General features: G+C 64.2%; 1 protein-coding gene across 3 annotated transcripts; it reads left to right on the top strand.

Moving 5' to 3' along the window:
* Nucleotides 1-8616: 8616 nt before the first annotated feature.
* On the top strand, nt 8617-15206 carry Tle5 (TLE family member 5, transcriptional modulator). Of its 3 annotated transcripts, none has more exons than XM_078028495.1 (7): nt 8617-8774; nt 9218-9315; nt 12204-12267; nt 13063-13107; nt 13409-13471; nt 14295-14369; nt 14445-15206. In XM_078028495.1, the coding sequence occupies exons 1-7, from the start codon at nt 8748-8750 to the stop codon at nt 14661-14663; spliced, it is 591 nt and encodes a 196-aa protein (XP_077884621.1). In that variant the 5' UTR covers nt 8617-8747; the 3' UTR covers nt 14664-15206. The 3 variants fall into 3 exon arrangements, with proteins under 3 accessions (XP_077884621.1, XP_077884616.1, XP_077884626.1); XM_078028490.1 differs by having other exon boundaries at nt 14442-15206; XM_078028500.1 differs by lacking the exons at nt 8617-8774; nt 9218-9315; nt 12204-12267 and adding an exon at nt 12331-12762 and having other exon boundaries at nt 14442-15206.
* The last annotated feature ends 4540 nt before the right edge of the window (nt 15207-19746 follow it).

Here is a 19746-nt window from a genome sequence, read left to right as displayed (position 1 = left end):
TTTTGTGTGCAAGCTCTCCTCCCAGCCAGGCTGCAAGGACCACAGCGGCCTGGACCTCTCTGAGGGCCACAAAGGCCTCGGTCCTATTAGCTCCTCCAACCGTTGCAACTTGGGGGCACAGGCCCACTTCCCCCATTTCATAGAGGGGACACTGGGAGGTCCCTGAGATTGTCCACAGCCACACAGGGGAGGCATGTGGGCATCTGGCTGAGATGCACCGGGAGAAAACCAAGGCCAAGGGAGTGGGCAGGGAGGGCCTCGCACCCCACTGGGCTCCCTCCACCAGCACCTCCCACCTGCGCCCCTCCTCCCTCGCCCCCTCCCCCCTCCCCGCTGGCCTACCCCCTCCCGCCTTCCCCTGGCCCTCCTCCCTCCTCTGTCCTATTCCCTCCCCTGTACTCCCCTGACTCCAGCCCCTCCCCCTTCCCCCTCCCACCCTCCCCCATCCTGTCACCTCCCCCCTCCTCTCTCCCCTCCTCCCCCCTCCTCTCCTTCCCCTGGCCCCTCCCCATCTCCCCTGGCCTTTACCCCCTCCCCAGTCCCCTCCTTCTTCGCCCCTCCTCTGTCCTATCTCCTCCCCTGGCTCCTCCCCCTCCCTTTTTCCCCCTTGCACCCTCCCTCATCTGACCCCTCCCCTCCCACCTTCTCCCCTTGCCCCTCCCCCGTCCTCTCCCACACCCCTCCCCCATTCTGTCCCCTCCTAAGTCCTCCCCTGGCTCCTCTCCCCCTTCTTCCCCCCTCCCCCCTCCTTGTCCTCCCCCTCCACCTCCAGCCAGAGCAGCAGCCTCAATGACGTCACCTGACGCACACCAGGCCACCCACAGCCTTTCCTTATGGGGCACAAAGATGCAAATGAAGGAGCCATGTGACCCAAGACTGGCCAATCAGAGCCTTGTACCCAGGCTATCCAGATTGCCTCCTGGATGTCACGTGACCTAAGACTGGCCAATGAGCATGAGCTCAGAGACAGGCTGTAATTAAGCCCAGGGAATTGGCTGGTGTTGCTGAGCTCGAGAGGGAGCCTGAAGCTGCTGGGGCGGCGCGTGCCCTGGGCGGCAGCTGTGCAGGGACGAAGCCCGCCCCGCCAAGCCCCAGGAGCAGCAGGAGTCCCTGGATCCAGCCATGCCTGAAGTTAGCTTGACCTCCTGATGTTAAGTTCCGGGCACTAAAACCAGTCCCCCCCCCCCGTTTTGTTGTCTTTATTGTGGTCCCTCGCATCCCCCAAATTCTAAAGGAGGTGAGAGACCACTGCGCTGAGCAGGACGGTCAGGACCTGTGGCAGGCTGGTCGCCTTACAGTTGGAGGGACAGGACTAGATTCTGAGCACACCCATGAAGCTGGAACCACGGCGTGGTGTCGGAGTGTCGCCGCGTAACGGGCAGTGATGAGGGGCTGGTCCTTCTGCTGGACTGCAGGTGGACACGCAGGTCTCTGATTCCTGGTGTCTGGATGCGGGCCTGGCACACAGTAGCTGCTCAATAAATGCCTGTCGTGCTCTGGGAAAGAAGGCAGCAGCTCCCACGCCGCCTCTTTGTCCGTGGACTCCTCCGGGTTTCCCCCTGGGAACAGGGCGCCTGGGTGTCCCTGCCAGGGATGGGCTCCCGGCGCTGCCAAGGCCCCAGTCGCAGATGGGCGGGTCCCTCTGAGAAGGGGCAGGGCTTGCGGAGAGCCTGGGCAGCCCCCGGGAAGCCCGAGGTCAGCACCGCGTGGTCCGCTGGGCAGTGGCCGGGAAAGCCGGGCGGGGGCTTCCTCCGTTTCCCGCCGCTGGGTGGACCCGTGGGTGGGAGGGCACACCCACCAAGGCCCCGCTGTACCCTTCGGGGTTTTTTGCGGTGCTGGGAGGGGACTGGGGCCTCACGCTGCCAGGCCAGCGCTGACCACTGGGCGCACGGAGCCTGTGCGTGGCTTTGTGCTGCAGGTAAGTCACCTGGCAGACCCCGGCTCCGCTGTGGGGTGAGGTGACCCTGCAGACCCGCCCTGCGGCCTGGGCGTCCTCCTCCGCCGGCTGGCCTCTGCCCGGGAGAGGCCGACTGGAACCATGGCGGCTGTGTGTCCCTGGGGAGCCCGTGTTCCAGGGCCTGATGCCTCAGCGACTGGGTGAAAACCAGAGACCAAGAGAGCCTCAAGTCGCCTGTTCCCCATCCTGTCCCATCCATCCCTGTCCCAGACCCGGAGGAAGGTGACGGGACAGACGGGGAGGCTCTGCCACCAAGCCACGCCCAGCCCTGCTCCTTTCTTATTTTGAAACAGGGTCTCGCTAAGTTGCTGAGGCTGGCCTTGAACATGCCATCCTCCTGCCTCAGCCTCCCCAGCCGCTGGGACGACAGGTGGACGTGCAGTAGGGACTCAGGGAGCTCTTAGTAACTTGCGTTCTGAAGCTCTGGGGTGGGGGAGGCTGCCTCCCGCAGCAGCTCACCTTCAACAGCCCCTCACAGGTGGCCAGGGCTCCCGCATGGGGCTAAGGGCTGGGAGGCCCTGTGAACAGGGTCAGGGCAGGCAGGTCCCGTGGGTGTTTAAAATGATGTTGTTTCAGTCATCCCAGCGACTCAGGAGGCTGAGACAGGAGGGTCTCAAGTTCAAGGTCAGCCTGGGCCATTTAATGAAACCCTTTCAAGTTAAAAAATAATAATAATTGAAGAGGCTGAGGGTGTAGCTCAGTGGCAAAGCGCTTGCCTAGCACCCGTCAGGCCCTGGGTCTGATTCCCAGCACCACGTGCGAATGAGTAAATAAGTAACCTAAAGGTCCATCTACCTACACACACACACACACACACACACACACACCAAAAATAAACAGGGGCCAGGTGTGGGCGCATCCCAGTGGCTCAGAGTCTAAGGTAGGAGGATGGAGAGCTCAAACCAGCCTCCGCAACAGCAAGGTGCTAAGCCACTGAGTGCGACTCCGTCTCCAAATACAATGCACAACGGGGCTGGGTGTGGCTCAGTGGTCGAGGGCCCCTGAGTTCAATCCCCAGAACCAAAAAAATAAATAGGGGCTGGGGACGCAGCTCAGTTGGTAGAGCGCTCGTCCCGCACGCGCAAGGCCCTGGGTTCCGTCCCTAGCGTGGGTGGATGGGTGGGTGGGTGAGTGGATAGATGGATCAGCCGGGTGGTAAAGAAGTGTCTTGTGTCATGCAAGGCAGGTGCCTGCAGCGCCAACCAGGGAGGGTGAGACAGGATTTGAGATTTGAAATGTTCTGACTCAGTTGCCCAGGCTGACCTTGGACTGGAGGCCCCCCTGCCCCAGCCTCCTGAGCCATCCTGCCCGAATGAAATAGCCACGACTCTTCAGCCCAGGAGTCGGAGAGCAGACCGAGCAGCACAGACAGATCCCGTGTCAAAAAATAATTAAAAACCAAAAGGAGGGGCTGGGGATGTGGCTCGAGCGGTGGCACGCTCGCCTGGCATGCGTGCGGCCCGGGTTCGAGCCTCAGCACCACATACCAACAAAGATGCTGTGTCCGCTGAGAACTAAAAATAAATATTAAAAAAAAGAACCTAAAAGGCTTTTTTTTTTTTTTTTTTTTTTACTTTTAAATTTGTTTTTCAAGCCGGGCACATGGCCAGGCCTGTGATCCCGGCAACTCAGGAGGCTGAGACTGAAGCAGGAGGATCCTAAGCTTGAGGCCAGCCTCAGGAGCTTAGTGAGGCCTGGTCTCCAAATAAAAAAAAAAGGGCCGGTGCAGTGCAGCTCGGGAGGCTGAGGCAGGAGGATCTTGAGTTCAAAGCCAGCCTCAGCAACAGCGAGGCACTAAGCACCCCAGGGAGACCCTGTCTCTAAGTAAAATACAAACTGGGGCTGGGTGTGGCTCAGTGGCCGAGTGTCCCTGGGTTCAGACCTCAATACCCAAATAAGAATCAGCTGCTAAGCAGATGCCCTTCAGGCCTGGCGGACGGCTCTGGTCTCGGCTGTGCGCACAGGGGCCTGGGCTCCAGCCGCCGGCACATGGATTAATCAGTAAAACTAAAGAGTCAGTGAGGTGGACGGAGCAGGTGCTGGGGGGACACAGGGGAGCTGGCCACCTCCTGCCCACGCCACAGAGGGACTGAGAGAACCGGGCACCTCATGGGGGGAGGACCCTGAGGTGCTGACCAGGTCACCTGCCGCTAGGTCACCCGGCCAGGTGTCTGACGCCAGAGGCTCCAACCCAGAGCTGACCGCAGGGGCCGCCTGCATGGCCGGAAGGCAGCCACCTGCTTCCTGGGGCTCCGAGTAACGGCCACCCGGCCACCCATCACTAGGGCCCATCTGTAACCCGAGGGCCCTAGGTGTGGCCCTGAGAGCCTGGTGGCCAGGGAAGGCCTCGATGTGGACTGTGGGGCCCGAGCAGCCGGGGACGGTGGTGCGTGGGGCAAGTGGCTCCACGCGGGGGGCAGTTTGTGTCCCCCATTGTCCCTTCTGCCCAACACTCTCCCTGCAGGGCCTCGGCTGGCCTCCCCCCACACAACCAGAGTCTCTGCCAGCGGCTCTGGTCACTCCTGATGCCACCAGCCAGCGCACCTCGGCTGGGGTGGCTCTGACCCAGGCACTCGTCGGGGACGTCTGTGGTCATCACACCTCTGGGGAGTGGTGAGCACTGTGTGGAGGTCAGCTCTCGGCTCCAGGCCCGCAGCCCCAGGACCCGGCACCAGGGAATGACCCCAGGAGCCTCAGCTCTGCGCACGCCCCAGCGCCCCCAGGAGAAGCCAGGTGTGCGGCCAGCGCGTGTCCCCTCGCTCCCTGGGGGCAGGAGCCGCCTGGCCCAGCCTGACCCCTGGCCTGCCACCTCCGCTGTGTGACTCTGGCCAGGTCCACGCACCTCTCTGGCCAGGTCTCAGCAGACACGAGGACACCCGGAGCCCGGGGCCAGGAGAGACCCAGACCCTCAGTGGGTCCCGGTGCTGCGCCCCTCCACCGGCTGAAGAAGCCTTTCCCCTGGAGAAACCTCCGACCCACAGCGACGCCACTCCACGGGCCCCGCCCTCACACGGGCCCACGCCGACCCCCGGTGTCTCCCACCCATGTGCGGATGCCCGAGCTCCAGTCCAGGTGGCTGCCCAAGAGAAGGGCCTGTCCAGCGCCCAGAGGGCTGGGTGGGCGCTGCATGCGCACCCCTAGAATGCAGTCCCCGCCAGAGAAGGCCCTGCCCCTGTGCGCGCCCCTGACCGGCTCTCTCCTCCTCTTCTGCCGGAGCTGGGGGTCGAACCCGGACCCCCCCCAGGCCAGCTCCCACGTCCTCCTAAAGGCAGGCAGGGTCTCAGGAGCTGCCCGGTCCAGCCTGGGGCTTTTACTCCTGCTCAGCGGCTGAGTGACAGGACTGTGCCACCACACCCAGCAGCGCTCCTCTAAGCAGACGCCCCCATCTTCACTCTGTCCCCAAACTCTGGAGCCCATCCTGACTGGGACTCCGGTGAGACCGTGGGGTCTGCGATTCGGAACACACTGGAGGAGGTCAGCCGCCTGCTCTGCTCCTCAAGGCTGGGCCCAGCCTGACCCGTGTCGCCCGCCAGCTGACCTGGCCTGCCCCACTGACCCTGTTCTGGATTTAGCAGGCGGATACTCGCTGCCCTTTCTTTTAGATGGTCTCATGACGTTGCCCAGACTGGACTCAGATGGATTCCTGAGGTCCTCTGGCCGCCCACCTCTGCCTGACGGTGGCTGAGACCACAGACCTGGTTGAGAAGTGATGGTCTTGAGCCAGTCGTGGTGGGTGACGCACACCTGCCACCCCAGCGACTCGGACACGGAGGCGGGAGGACTGCAAGTGGACTGCAAGGCCATCCGCAGTGCGTCACCGAGGCCCACAGCAGCCGAATGAGACCGTCTCAACTCAGTTGGAAAAGAGAATAAGTCCGTGGCGTCTGCAGGGGACCGGATGGAGCTGGGGAATAGCAGGCTCAGGAAGCGAACCAGTCCCAGAACAAGGCCGAAGTTCTCTCTGTTCAGTGGACGCGGATCCATAACGGGGGATAGGTAAATGGTGGGATGAGACGGTCATCACTGCCCTAGGTACACGGATGACCGCGCGCACGGTGCAGCTCTGCGATGCGCACCACCAGAGAAGCGAAGGCTGTGCTCCCCGGGTGCGCCATGAATCGAGATGCACTCTGCTGTCGTGTGTAACTAATCGGGAAAAAGAGACCCTGACTCAAAAAACAAATCACCATCGAGGGCTGGGGTGCAGCTCTTTGGTAGCACGCCTGGGTTCAACTCCCAGGACCGAGAGAGAAAGCCAGGGCCAGGCGGTGGCCACGATCGTCATCCCAGCGGCTCCGGAGGCTGAGGCCGGAGGATCGAGAATTCAAAGCCAGCCTCAGCAAATGTGAGGCGCTAAGCAATCAGTGAGACCTGACTCTAGGTAAAATACAAAATAGGGCTGGGGTGTGGCTCAGTGGCCGAGTGCCCCTGAGCTCAGTCCCCCCACCCCACCCAGGCAAAAAAAGAAAGCCAGCCAGCCAAGATGATGTAAGGCCTGGTGTGATGGCCTCACGGGTCATCCCCGCCATTCTGGAGGCCAGACTGGGCAGCTTAGTGAGACCCTGCCTCAAAATACGGACTGGGGTTGTAGCTCAGTGGTAGAGCACTTGCCTAGCATGTGCGAGGCACTGGGTTTGATCCTGAACACCACATAAAAATAAGTAAAATAAAGATCTCGTGTCTGCCTGCAACCAAAAACACCCAAATCTAAAAAAAAAATTAAAAAAATTAAAAATAGGGGTGAAGGTAGCTCAGTTGCAGAAAAGCTTGCCTAGCGTAGGGGAGGCCCTGGGTTCATCCCCAGCACCGGGAAAACACGCCTGTGCTGTCTCCCAGTGTTATCTGCCTTCATCACTGCGGACGGCTTGGATGAGCTCAGCAGCAGCGGCCTGCTCAGCTGGGACCAGGGCTCGTCCCCTGTGCACCGGGAACAGGAAGGCCCAAAGAAGTTACAATCTTCAGGGAGCAGGCTGCGCTGCCCAGGAGGACCATCAAGTAACACCTTTGTTTCTATCACGTCTTTGAGGCCCACTCTGCACAAGGGAAATTATTCTTTCAAAACTGGAGCCAGATCATGGTCCTCCTGGGCCCACGGCTCCATGACTTGACCCCCCTCAAGGTGACAGCCTCCGTCTAGCTGGGCTTGGTGAGGCACAGCCGTCACCCCAGTGACTGGGGAGGCTGAAGCAGGAGGATTTCAAGTTTGAGGCCAGCCTGGGCAAGTTAGCAAGGCCCCCTAAGCAAATTGGCATAAACACGTCTCAAAATTTAAAAAAAAAAAATTAAAGGGCTGGGGCTGTGGCTCAGTGGTAAAGTGCCCCTGGGTTCAATCCCTAGGACGGAAATCGGAGATAAGCCTAGATCCTGTCTGAGGTCCTGCGTTCCACCCCTGTTCCACCCCCGGGAGGCACCAGGGCTGGGCCTGTCATCCCAGCAACTCTGCAAGCTGAGGCAGGTTTTGAGGCCAGCCTGAGCTCCTGAGACCCTCTCTCAAAATAAAGAAGGGCTGCAGGTGCAGCTCAGGCTCAGAGCACCCCTGGGTCCAGTCCCCCGACCCCCATAGAGAAAGGAAAGAATTGATTTGCAGGGCCCGGTCCGAAACAAAACCAGGAGGCCCCTTGTTCAAATCCGATTTAAGAATTTAAACCTCACGGCAGAGCCTTTCAGCTAGGCCCTCCGCGAGCAGGCACGGGAGGCAGCAGCCCTGGCTGGACCTCTCCCCAGGCTGCCTATTCTCCAGGGGCTTTGCATTTGCCTTTCCGGCCTCTTGACAGTGTCCTGGTAACACAGCTCCACCCTGTGCATGGAGGGGGCGCCCCTCACTGCCGTCAGGGCGTCCTCTTCGTGCCAGGCCCTCTCTGACACCCCCGTCCTGCACCCTGTTTAAAGTAGCGCCTCCTGTTTTCCTCCTGGCTCTCACCACTGCTGACCCTCCTGGGATTTGGCTCCTGTGCTTTGTCTCTGATGTATCTCGGCCTCTACCAAGCCAGGGACTGTGCACCCCGCCCCCACCCAGACCCTGAGTCCTGGAGCACAGCCTGGCACACAGTAGGCGCTCAAAAAATGTGTCCTGAAGGCGTGGCTCCTGTGAGGCAGGACGTATACCCGCTGCCTGTATGCCCACAGAAGAGGAAACTGAGGCTCAGAGAGGACAGCCGCCCAGCTAGAGTCAAGGTCACCGAGCACGTCCGTGGCACGCGTCCAGGTCGCGCCATGACGGAGCCGGCGGCTTGGCGGCGGGCGAGCGGGCCCCTTTCTTTGACAGATGGGGAAACCGAGGCCCGGCCGCCGGCCAGGGCCCCCCAGCCCGGAGGCGCGGCGGCGCGGCGGGCGGGCCCGGGGGCCGCGGCCCGGGGCGGGGGCGCGCGTGGCCAAGGTCACCGCGGCGGGCCGGCCCGGGAGGCGGCCGGGGTGGGGATCCGCAGGCCTCCCCGGGCGCGCGCGTCCCCCCCTCGGCGGCGCGCACGGGGCTCGGGCGGCGGCGGCGGCAGCAGCAGCAGGTGGAGCCGGAGCCTCCGCACAGCCGAGCCGCGGCCCCGCCGGCGTCGCCGCCATTAGACAATAGCGCGGCGGCCGGGCGCGCGGGGAGGCGCCGGGCGCGCAGGAAGCGGGGCCCGGGGCGCGCCGGCCGGGCGCGGGAGGGGGCGCAGGAAGCGGGCGCGGCCGGGCGCGGGAGGCGGCGGCCCGGGAGCTGCCGATCGGCGCCGGGACAAAGGCGCGGCCCCCGGCGCCCCGAGCGGCCCGAGCCGGGCGCACAGCCGGGCGCAGCGCGCCCCCCGCCGCGCCTGACATGATGTTTCCGCAAAGCCGCCACTCGGTAAGCCGGGCCGCCACTCGGCAAGCGGGACCGCCACTCGGTGGCCGGGGCCGCCGCTCGGTGACCGGGGCCGCCGCTCGGTGAGCGGGGCCGCCACTCGGTGACCTGGGCCGGCGCTCGGTAAGCCGGGTCGCCACTCGGTGACCAGGGCCGCCACTCGGTGACCGGGGCCTGCGGTGTCGGCCGTCTCCTTCGCGGGACCCCAGGCCCCGGCCGGGGCGCAGGGCGGCCGGGCCGCGGGCTGGACGCGCGCCCCTCCCCGCCCGGCGGCCGCGCGCCCTGCCCCCGCCGCGGCGGTCGGCGCGCCCCAGGCCGCGGGGCGGGGGCGGCAGGAAGCGGGGGCGGCGGGGGGCGCGCGGGCCGGGAAGTGGGGCGCGGGGGGGCTGCGGCGGCGCGGGCGAGGGAGGGGCCGCGCGCCGCGGTGACCGCCGCCCCTCCCCCAGGGCTCGTCGCACCTACCCCAGCAGCTCAAGTTCACCACCTCCGACTCCTGCGACCGCATAAAAGACGAGTTCCAGCTCCTGCAGGCCCAGTACCACAGGTGAGCTGCGCGCTGCGCCCAGGTGGCCCCTGCGCCGGCGACACGGGCCGGAGGGCAGCCGGCCCCCCCCCTGCACATGCGCTGGCGAGACTGCGTCCCGGGGGCTTGTCCTGTGCCAGGCTCTCTTCAGCACTTCCCCCGCGTGACTGGTCCAGAAAGGCCCATTTCACAGCCCAGAAAACCGAGTCATAAAGCCTTCGTGGCGCACGCCTGTCATCCCATCGACTGGGGAGGCCGAGGCAGGAAGGATGGCAAGTTCAAGGCCAACCTTAGCGACTTAGAAAGGATGTGTCCCAAAATAAAATATAAAGCCGGCTGGGATGTGGCTCAGTGGTAAGGGCCCTGGGTTCAGTCCCCAGTACCAGTGGAGAGAGAGAGAGAACAAAACTGAGGGGTGGACATGTCATAATCTGCCCGGATACCCAGCCCCTGTGGTTTCTGAGTCCCCCCAGCTCCAATCCCCATTGGATAAAAGCTTTCCACAGCTGGATTTAGGGGCTGATCTTCCGGCTCTGTCACCCCCAAAAAAGAACCTGCAGCCTGGTCACCGTCTCTCCCTGACTTCAGGGGAAGCTCCCCTGGCGGCTCTTCCAGTGGTACTGTCACATCTCTGAAGGGCTCGGGAAGGAGCTGGGGTTGTTCTGAAGCCCACAGAGGTTACAGATTTTCTGTAGGAAGCAGCAAAACAGATTCTCACCCAGACTTCCCGGCTCCAGAATGCAAGTTCCCAAGAATTGGCTATCAGGAGGGGACTTGGAGCCCAGCATGGTGGTCACACCTGGGATCCCAGCAATGCAGGAGGCTTGGCCAGGAGGATCCAAAGTTTGAGGCCAGCCTCAGCAACTTAGGGAGGCTCAGTTTCAAAATATAAAGTAAAATGGGCTGGGTGAGGCTCAGGGGTAGAGCACCCCTGGGTTCAGTCCTGGGCACCTTCGGGATGAGGTCTCCGGCCCTTTGTAGATCTGTTGCTCCAAGAAGAAGGGGCACTTTTCTTTGTGGCTGTTTTAACGCTGTGCGGCCTTTTTTGGGTGCTTCCCAGGACTGAGCCCGAACCTCCGTTTTCTGGCTTCAAGCTCTTGCCCCATTTTTGTGCCCGTGTCCAGGAGAGGGACACGAGGCACTGGCAGCCGGAGGCCTGGAGCTGGCCTCCCTGCAGGCCCGGGAGCTTGGTTCTGGTCCCTCAGTGCCTGGTGGCCCCACTGCACGCGGAGCCCAGGTGCTGGTCTTTGCGGCTGAGGGTCTGAGGGTGGCCACCAAGCCCATCCCCTCTCTGAGAGTTACTCCGTCTGTGAGGGGACCTGCCGCGTTGGGGGCACACTCGGGACCCCCAGGTGCGATGGCCCGGGGTGGCTGGAGCCTCAGGAAACACTGCATTCTGGGTGGGGGTGGAGCCAGGGCTCCTGGCACCCAGCTGCCCTTGGGTGGTGGTCTCCAGCTGTCGTTGGCACAGCCCCGTATTTTATTTGTCTGTTTTATGTGGGGCTGAGGCTCGAACCCAGGGCCTCGCATGTGCTGGACGAGCCCCGGCCCAGCCCTGCAGTCGGGTTGGTAACGGTGGCAACAGATGGACGTTGGCAAGAAACTTTCTTAGTTGTAGACAGACACGATAGTTTCACTTTTCTGTGGTGCCGAGGATGGAACCCAGCGCCCACCCATGCCAGGCAACGCTCTGCCACCCAGCCGCCCCCCGCCCAACACAGTGACGTTTTCTTCCTGATTTTCACGTCTCGTCCTTTGGATTGATCGGGGTTTTGTTTGGGGGCTGACCCGGGGGCTCCACCACTGAGCCACATCCCCTGCCCTTTCAGTTCTGATTTTGAAACGTCTTGCTGAGTGGCCCAGGCCGACATCAGACTTGCCATCCTCCTGCCTCAGCCTCCCGGGCCCCAGGGTGACAGGCGCGGCCTCCGCACCTGACTAACAAATGCATCTTTTCAAAGAATCTAGAACAGCTTGTGGGGCCAAAGTGACTCTGCTGTGAGGGACCCCGCTGGGGTGGACTGGGTGCCAGGCGCCAGTGCTCGCTCGCAGGTCAAGAAGCACTTGTTGAGTGCTTGCTGCGTGCTGGGTTCTGTTGAAGGGCTCACCCTGGCCTGGGAGGCGGGTCCGTACAGAGGAGGACAGGGTCCCAGGGAGCCCATGAGGGGCAGCAGCGTGGGGAGGTGCAGCCCGGCCAGCTGGGGCGGCATGCAGAGCCCCCTGCCCAGGGGCCTGGATAGAACCCGCCTGGAGGACAGGGACTCACTTGGCGTGGGACAGCTGAAGAAGTCACCTGGGCACTGACCCTGGTATGCAAGTGTGCAAGGTGTGTCTTTGCTCAGCACAAGGTGATTCAGTGGGGGCAGCTCTCCCAGCCCACTCCCCATGATGTACCCCCAAGGAAGCGCAGGCCCGTGGCTGAGCCAGGATCCCTGGGTGTCCAGTTGGAAGCTGTACCTGGCACTCTGGGGCCTCCCTCAGCCTCTTCGCCACTCCTGATTTGTGTCTGGAGAGTTCTTCCCCTTGGTTGAATTCCTCCCCTGGGGCTGCTTCCTGGCTGTGTGACCTTGAGCCAGCTGCTCACCCTCTCTGGGCATCCACTGCATCTGTAAAAGGAGTATGAGTAGGGTTCAGCTGACGTCATGGGTGTTCCAAGAGGGCTCGCTCTGGCTCGGGCTGTTGCTGTGATTTTCGTGACTCTTCTGCCACTGTAGCCGCAGCCTGGTCTCGTGATCCGCATTACAGCTTCCCCTGCGCAGTCCAGCTGCACGCACCTGCCCAGGAGAGCTGTGCTCCACCGTGCGAGGGGCTGGCCTTGCTCTGGGGGGTGCCGGGCGGGGGGTGGGCTCTGCTTCCTGCACCCGGGGACCTGCACACCAGCCCTTCCCCCCCACCTTGTGCGTCCTCAGCCTGAAGCTCGAGTGTGACAAGCTGGCCAGTGAGAAGTCCGAGATGCAGCGTCATTATGTGATGGTAAGGTCCCCAAGCCTCCTCGCCCGCCCCCCCCCGCCCCCGCCCCCGCGACTGCCAGCTCCGGGAGCCTGAGGGCTTGGGTGGCTCTCATTCAGCCGCCCCGCTGGCCTGGCTGTCCGCCTAGGTAGTGGCCAAGGTGCCAAACCGCCGGGTTGCAGCTGGGCCTGCCAGGTCCCCGGCTGTCCTTGGCAGCCGCTTTAGGAGGAGGCACCGCTGTGGAAGCAGCAGCCAGGAAATGGAACTGTCGCAGGGAGCGTCCCTCCACCGCTGGGCCCTGGCATCCGGCACTTGACCCCTCCCTGCCTGTGGGCGCTGGCAGGGTGACCTCAGAGCCTCCAGTGGGCTGGGTGGTGAAGCGCTCCCAGGCTGGGCGGGCAGAGCTTGATGCAGGGGCCTGGGGTCAGGAGGACTGGAGGCCAGGGCCCTGCCGAAGAAGGCTGCCCGGAGTCTTGGGGACGAAGGAGCCTGCTGGACAGAGCGGGGAGGACCGCGAAGGTGCCGGGCCTCTCTGCAGGGGCAGTGGGTTTGGAGCAGGGGAGGGGCAGGGCCAGGTCTGAGGCTGGGTCTTGGGGGCGGCTGGCCCAGGAAGCAGGACCGAGGCTCTGTTTACCCAGATCATTCACACCCAGGGAGCCTGGGCCACCGCAGAGGGACCAAGATAAAAGCTGAGGAGCCTGGAATGTGGGGAGGAGCTGGCAGCCCTGGGCCCTGCTGGACCTGGGGCGTGGGTGGCTCTGCCTGCTCCTGGCTGCTGCCTCCCTGTCTCTGAGGCCGGCCTCCCCATCTGTCCCACAGTACTACGAGATGTCCTACGGCCTGAACATTGAGATGCACAAGCAGGTGGGTCTGGGTCCCCGGCCGTCCCCAGCCCTGAGGAGCAGCTCCCTCACCCCGCCACCCTGCCACCTCCTACATGTGCCCGTAGGGTGTCACCCGGGAGGCCCCTGGCCCTCCGGGCTGGGCTCCTGCCACCACCCTGACCTGGGGTGTCGGGGGACCCCCGCCGTCCCAGGGAGCCTTCCCCCCGCAGCTGCGCGGCCATGGCCTCCGGGTGCCCCACGGCCCCTGGGCTTGGAAAGAGCCTTGCCCAGCCTGGTGCCACCCTGCCCTGCCCCCCGGGACTGACGCCTCTGTGTTCCAGGCTGAAATCGTCAAGAGACTCAACGGCATCTGTGCCCAGGTCCTGCCCTACTTGTCCCAGGAGGTGAGCCCCACCTGCAGGAGCAGGCACCGGAGAGGCCCTTCCTGCTGCCCGCGCTGGGTGCCCTGGGACTCCCCTCTGGGCCTCCCAGAGGGCAGCGCTCCAGTGACGGAGGGGGCACTGCCTAGGCCAGGGTGTGGGCAGGGCTGGGGCGGTCACACGGGCTCGCAGGCGAGTACCACCCATGCACAGGGGCGCACACGGGGCTGCAGGGTGCAGCGCACCTCACCCACGTCCCCTGGGCAGCCAGCTCTTCCCCCTTGGCCTCAGGCCCCCTGGGCGTCCTCTGGCTTGTGATTGCCCCCTGGCCCCACCTCATCTTCCCAGGGACAGTTCCAGAAGGATCCAGTGGCAGCCCCGAGGAGAGGGCACTGGGAGCCTCCCCGCCTCAGACTTGAGGCTTTCCTTTCCAAACAGGCTTCCTGGTAGCCAAGGCAAAAAGGAGCCGGTGGATTCTGGCATCTAATGACAGTTTGAGGAGAGTCACTCTGAGGCAGAACTGCATTAGGAAGTGACCCTGAGCCTGCATTCCTGTCCCAGCCCAGCGGGAAGCAGGGGCTTCAGGGGCAGTTCTCAGCACAGACTCTGAGCGCTTAGGATCAGGACGTCCCTGGACAGTGGCGCGGGTTGCATCTTTTACTGGCCGGGTTTCACTCACAGGAAGTGGCCCAGGTTTCTGCGGCCACCGGCCTTTGCCCGGGTGTCTGCGCCCGCGCCTTTTGAGATTTCTGCGCTTCTCCACTGGTTCCCATGGAAGTGGCTGGAGGGGGACTTTCTGGCGCGCTCCCCTGCCACCCCCCTGACCCCTCTCCCCACCCCCTTCCAGCACCAGCAGCAGGTCTTGGGAGCCATCGAGAGGGCCAAGCAAGTCACCGCGCCCGAGCTCAACTCCATCATCCGAGTAGGTCGGGGCCCGGGGGCGGGGGGCCCGGGTCCGGCCGCGGCTCACGCAGGCCCTCCCTCCACCCCGCAGCAGCAGCTCCAGGCGCACCAGCTGTCGCAGCTCCAGGCGCTGGCCCTGCCCCTGACGCCCCTGCCGGTGGGGCTGCAGCCCCCGTCGCTGCCGGCGGTCAGCGCGGGCTCCGGGCTCCTGTCGCTGTCGGCGCTGGGCTCGCAGGCGCACCTCTCCAAGGAGGACAAGAACGGCCACGACGGGGACGCGCACCAGGACGACGACGGGGAGAAGTCGGATTAGCCGCGCCGGCCGGGAGCGGGGACGGGGAGGCGGGGACGCCGCGCGGCCGAGGGGCCGGGGACGGCCAGGCTCCGTGGTATTTATGGTCGCCGGCCGGGGCCCTGGCCCTGCCCGCGCAGCCCCCTGGCTTCGCTCCCGCCCAGCCCCCTGCCTCCCCCGCAGCCTGAGCAGGTGACCCCTGCCCAGGTGGGCCACGCCGAGGAGGGCAACGGGGGACCAGGTCCGCGGGGAGCAGGACCTCGAGAAACCCCTCCCTCCCTGCACCCCCTCCCGCACAGGCCACCGCCGCCCACCCCGGCACTGCATGCGACACCTCCCGCCCGGGCACCCCAGAGTGGCCCCGGACCCACCTGCTCCTCCTCGCTTCCCACGCACCTCCCCCGCCAGTTCCTCACGCCCCCAGCCACCTGGTCCCCTCCCCTCGCCCGCGAGGGGGCCCGAGCGAGCGCCGAGAGCTTAGCGGGACGCGCAGAGCGGGGACAGAGCGGGGCGCCCGGACTTCCCTTCACCCTTCCCAAATAAAGATGAGGGTACTACGTCGTCTTGGCTTGTGCTGTGTCGGCTCTCTTCCCCGACCTTAGCTGGTCTTCCAGGGAAGGGCACGCGAGGGGGAGGAAGACGGAAAAATGTTTCTAAGGAAAACAACGCCCCGCCCCAGGCGGCTCCTGTCTCCTGAAGGGCGACACTGGAGGGTGGGCTTCGCTGTGCCTTTCCAGTGAAGCTGTGACCCGGTCCTGTGTTCCTGCCTCTGTGGGGAAGGGGCCGGCCTGGGGAGGAGGACACTTCCTTCCACTCTGGGTCACCTGTGCCAGGACAGGGCACCAGGGTCCCAGGTAGGTGGAGCTGCTCATGGTGCCCACCTCCTTTTGATACCCAGCCCAGAGAGGGTGAGCTGGAGGCTTGGGGTTACACAGCATGGCCCAGACCCTCCAGACCACCTGGGTGTGTTTTGTTTGTTTTGGTCCTGGGGATGGAACCAGGGGCATCTTACTGTTGGGCCAGTTTTTTCTTTGGAGACAGGGTTTTACGTTGCCCAGGCTGACCACCAGCTTGTGATCCTCCTGCCTCAGCCTCCTGAGCCACTGATCACAGGTGTGCACCAGGGTGCTGGTGAGCTGTTCTGACAGGTGGATAAGGGGCTCAGAATGGCTAAGGGGTCCCTGAGCCAGTAAGTGACACACAGGTGGTTTCTGAATCCAGAGACTCTGTGATACTTAAAGAACAGACCCCCTAACCAGCCTCCGTCCCACAGGAAATAGGCTGCACCCCACTGCTCCCCCACCTGGGACCGCCACATGCACCCATCTCCACACTGCAACTTTGTTCCCTGGAGCTTGGATCAAGGGAGGTGCTCAGGCCGCCCACCAGAGAAAAGGGACCGACGGTCTAAGCTTAGCAAGGGTTGCGTGGCGCAGGACCCCATGTCCTGGGAGCACACTTTGGCAACAGGTGACCTTAGGGGAGAGCCTTTGTCCCTAAGGAGAGAATGGTTCCACCCAAAACCACTGCAGCCAAAGCACCTGGGACAACTCCAGTGTGGACAGAGTGTCAGCCTGGTGGCCACGCCTATCATCCCAGCAGCTGGGGAGGCTGAGGCCAGAGGATCTCTGGCTCAAAGCCAGCCTCTAGCCTCCGGAACTCAGCGAGGAGGCCATAACAACTTAATAAGGCCCAATCTCAAAAACTACCTCTGGGTGCCAGGTCACCTCCTGCATTCACCTGCTCCCAGGAAAGTGAGGTGACCCTGCCAAACGCACCCCAGAGGGAGCCTTCTCAGGCTGCAGTGCTGGTTGGCGCCCAAGATGGACTGGAGCTCCCCTGCCAGGCTTCGCCCAGAGGCCCTGGGACAGCCAGTCCCACCAGGGCTGCACCCACAGAAACCAGCCCCAGCCCAGAGCACTCCGTGACCCCCAGGACTCCAGAGGCCAAAGCAGGAAGACCCCGGGTTGGAGGCCAGCCTGGGCAACTGGGCCAGACCCTGTCTCAAAAGCAAAAGGTCTGGGATGTGGCTGAGTGGGAGCCCTGGGTACGTGCCCGCACACGGAGGGGCCGGGGAGGGGACACAGGGCTGCTTGGGCCTCTGTGCAAACCCGCACACAGGACAAGGGACCACGGTGGCTTCCCGGGTTCCCCTCTTGTCGGGGGGCCGGTTGCAGGAACCGGTCATCGGCCGCCTCCTCAGCGAAGCTCCAGAGAGTGGCCGGGCGCCTAACCGGGCTGAGGACCCCGAGGGCCGGGTGGGTCTGCAGCTGGGCGTCACCCTGGCTGGCCCCACCCCAGCCCCGGGCCTTGGTTTCTTCATCCCTAAAACGGGCGACAGACCCGAAGGAGGCCCGCGCCTCCCTTCCCTGGGTAGGGGCCCCACCGAGGACCCCACGGAGCCCCCGCGCGGGCGGAGCAGCGCGCACGGTCTCGGCCGCGGTGCTGGCGGGAGGGCTGCGGGCCGCCCGCGCGACCTCGGCTAATTGATCCGCTAATGGGCCCGCGGCCCGCAGCCTAATGAGGCGGAGGACGCAGGGGGAGGGATGGGGAGGAGGGAAGGGGGAGGGAGGGAGGAGAATGGGGAGCTGGGAAAGCAGCAGGGTGGGGAGGTGGGGGAGGCCAGAGGGATGTGGGAGGGAGGATGGGGGATGGGGAAGGGAGGAGGGATGTGGGAGGGAGGGTGGGGAAGGGAGGAGGGATGTGGGAGGGAGGGTGGGGAAGGGAGGAGGGATGTGGGAGGGAGGATGGGGGATGGGGAAGGGAGGAGGGATGTGGGAGGGAGGATGGGGAAGGGAGGAGGGATGGGGGAGGGAGGAGGGATGAGGGGAGAGGGGGATGTGGGAGGGAGGGTGGGGGATGGGGAAGGAGGGATGGGGGAGGGAGGGTGGGGGACAGGGAAGGGAGGAGGGAGGAGGAGGGATGTGGGAGGAGGAGGGAGGAGGGATGGGCGGGAGCAGGGATGTGGGGAGAGGGGGAGTAGGAACCTGAGGGAGGAGGAGGGAGGGAGAGGGGGAGGGCACCCAGCCTGCCTGCCCAGAACTGCAGTGAAGGGAGCCCGGAGACTGCCAGCACCTTCTCCAGAAGCCCCGCCCCTCGGCCCGCACTCCTCCCCTTCCCCCTCCCAGGCTCTGAGGCTGGGACCTGGGCCTGAGGGTGAGAGGAGGACCAGGAAGGCCTCCCTCTCTTTGCCTTATTGCCCATCTGCTCCTTATTTTTATTTGTTTGGTGCCAGGGTTTGAGCCCAGGGGGGTTAACTATGGATCCACATCCCCAGCCCTTATTATTTTTTATTATGGAACAGGGTCTGGTCTCACTAAGTTACTCTGGGCCTCTCTAGGTTGCTGAGGCTGGCCTTAAATTTGCTATCCTCCTGCCTCAGCCTCCCCAGTAGCTGGGATTACAGGTGTGTGCCACCACACCCTGCCGCCCACTGGTTCTGAGTCCTCAGTGTTCCAAGGCCAGCCTGCAGCTCCGGAGTCCTGGCATCAGGGACCTCACCCCGCAGGACTAGGCCAGCCTACAGCTCTGGGTTGGAGGCCCATGGACCCCCACTACTGTCCAGGCAGGGAGGAAAACACCCAGAAACACAAGACAGAAGTAGCATGTACACCTTGAGCATTCCAGCCTGGCACAGCTGCTGCCTGACGCCCCTACGCGCTGGGTGGCCTCCTTCCCCCCGAAGACCCCAGCCTGGCGCTTGCAGGGGGCCGGCAGTCCACACTGCAGAGCAGAGGGTGAGGGCCTTGGCCAGGACCTCCCTCCCTCCCACTGGGCCATGGGAAGCATGCCAAGGTCACAAGAGCCACCGTGAGCTGCCAGCCCAAAGGTGGGCGCGGAGCTCTTGGCCACACCAGGTCCTAGCTGAGCCACCAGCCCAGCGGGTGAAGGAACCTGTGGACCTCAGGAGGGAGGGGCGCTGGCGTGGCGAGTTCTGGGCGCTCCAGCTGGGCCAGGTGCCTGCCCTCCGCCCTTGATTTCTGCAATCCGCGAAAGAAAATGTCTGAGAAACTATTTTACAGGTGAAGAAAGGAAGGCTCAGAGACTCCCAGTGACTTGCTTTAAGTCACAAAGCCAAGGAAGCCGGATCCAAAGGCAGGAGGTCCACCTACTTGACCACTGGTTTTAAGAAAAAGAAGTTTCTGGTCCAGCCTGGGGTGGGCAGGAGCGGGGAATTGAAGGTGTGGGATGCAGATCCCAGGCAGGTCGGAGCCCCCCTCTTGGCCCCGCCCCTCCCTCCTGGGCGGTCTCTGGCTCCATTCCTGCTGCTCTGCTCCACCTCTCTGCTGCCCAGGGTCCCTGAAGGCCTCCCCTGGGCCTGAATGACCTCCTCCCAGCAGCCCCCCTCGCCCGGCCACCTCCGATCCTGGCCCTTTGACTCCCAGTTTTCCCCCTGAGTGCAGGGACTGTATGTTCCCACCGGGTCACTGCCAAGTCACCAGGGCCTGCAGTGCCCAACACAGCAGCTGCCTGGTGACTTGGGGCCAAGGTGGCAGAGAGCAGAGCTGCTGTGTCTGACCCGGGGGACTCAGCTGCAGCCTGGGCCCTGCAGGTGTGTGGCGGGGCAGGGCAGCCAGGGCAGGGCTGCCCACGCGGGTCCGGGAGGCCAGCCCTCCCGAGGTGGCTCCCGGCGCTGCCTGGTCTGGCTCTGGGAAGGGTCTCCCCGCTCCTTTCCCTCTTCCTTGGTCCGTGAGGCTCTCTCTGTGTCTCTCCCCTCCCCTCCTCTGTGTCCCTCCCCCTCCCAGCTTGTCCCTGCCCCGTGCCCCCAAGTCTCAGCCGCCTCCCCCTAGGAACAGCTCCCACCCCCAGGCCCTGGCGCTGCTGGCTGCTGGCCAGGCCTGGACGCCTGCCCTGACCCTCCCACCTCCTCCGCCCTCCCCTTCTCCCTCCTCCTCCTGCTCATCCCACAGACCCCCACCCAGAAGGGCAGTCTGTCTGCAGGACCTGGTGGGCCTGTGCCACCAGCTGAGCTGGGCCCAGTGGTGAATGTGGGCGGCGAATGGTGGGCAGAGGACCTGGCTCTAGGCCAGGCCTGGGAGGTGGGGAAGGGGTGGCCCCAGGCTGGTCCCTGGTGACTCGGGCCTGGCTTCCTCTGGTAGAATGG

Source organism: Ictidomys tridecemlineatus, chromosome 2 (genome assembly GCF_052094955.1).
Source record: "Ictidomys tridecemlineatus isolate mIctTri1 chromosome 2, mIctTri1.hap1, whole genome shotgun sequence".
Taxonomy (NCBI): Eukaryota; Metazoa; Chordata; class Mammalia; order Rodentia; family Sciuridae; genus Ictidomys; species Ictidomys tridecemlineatus.
Note: the sequence above shows the minus strand (reverse complement) of the source record. Positions and strands in the feature narration are given on the sequence as shown.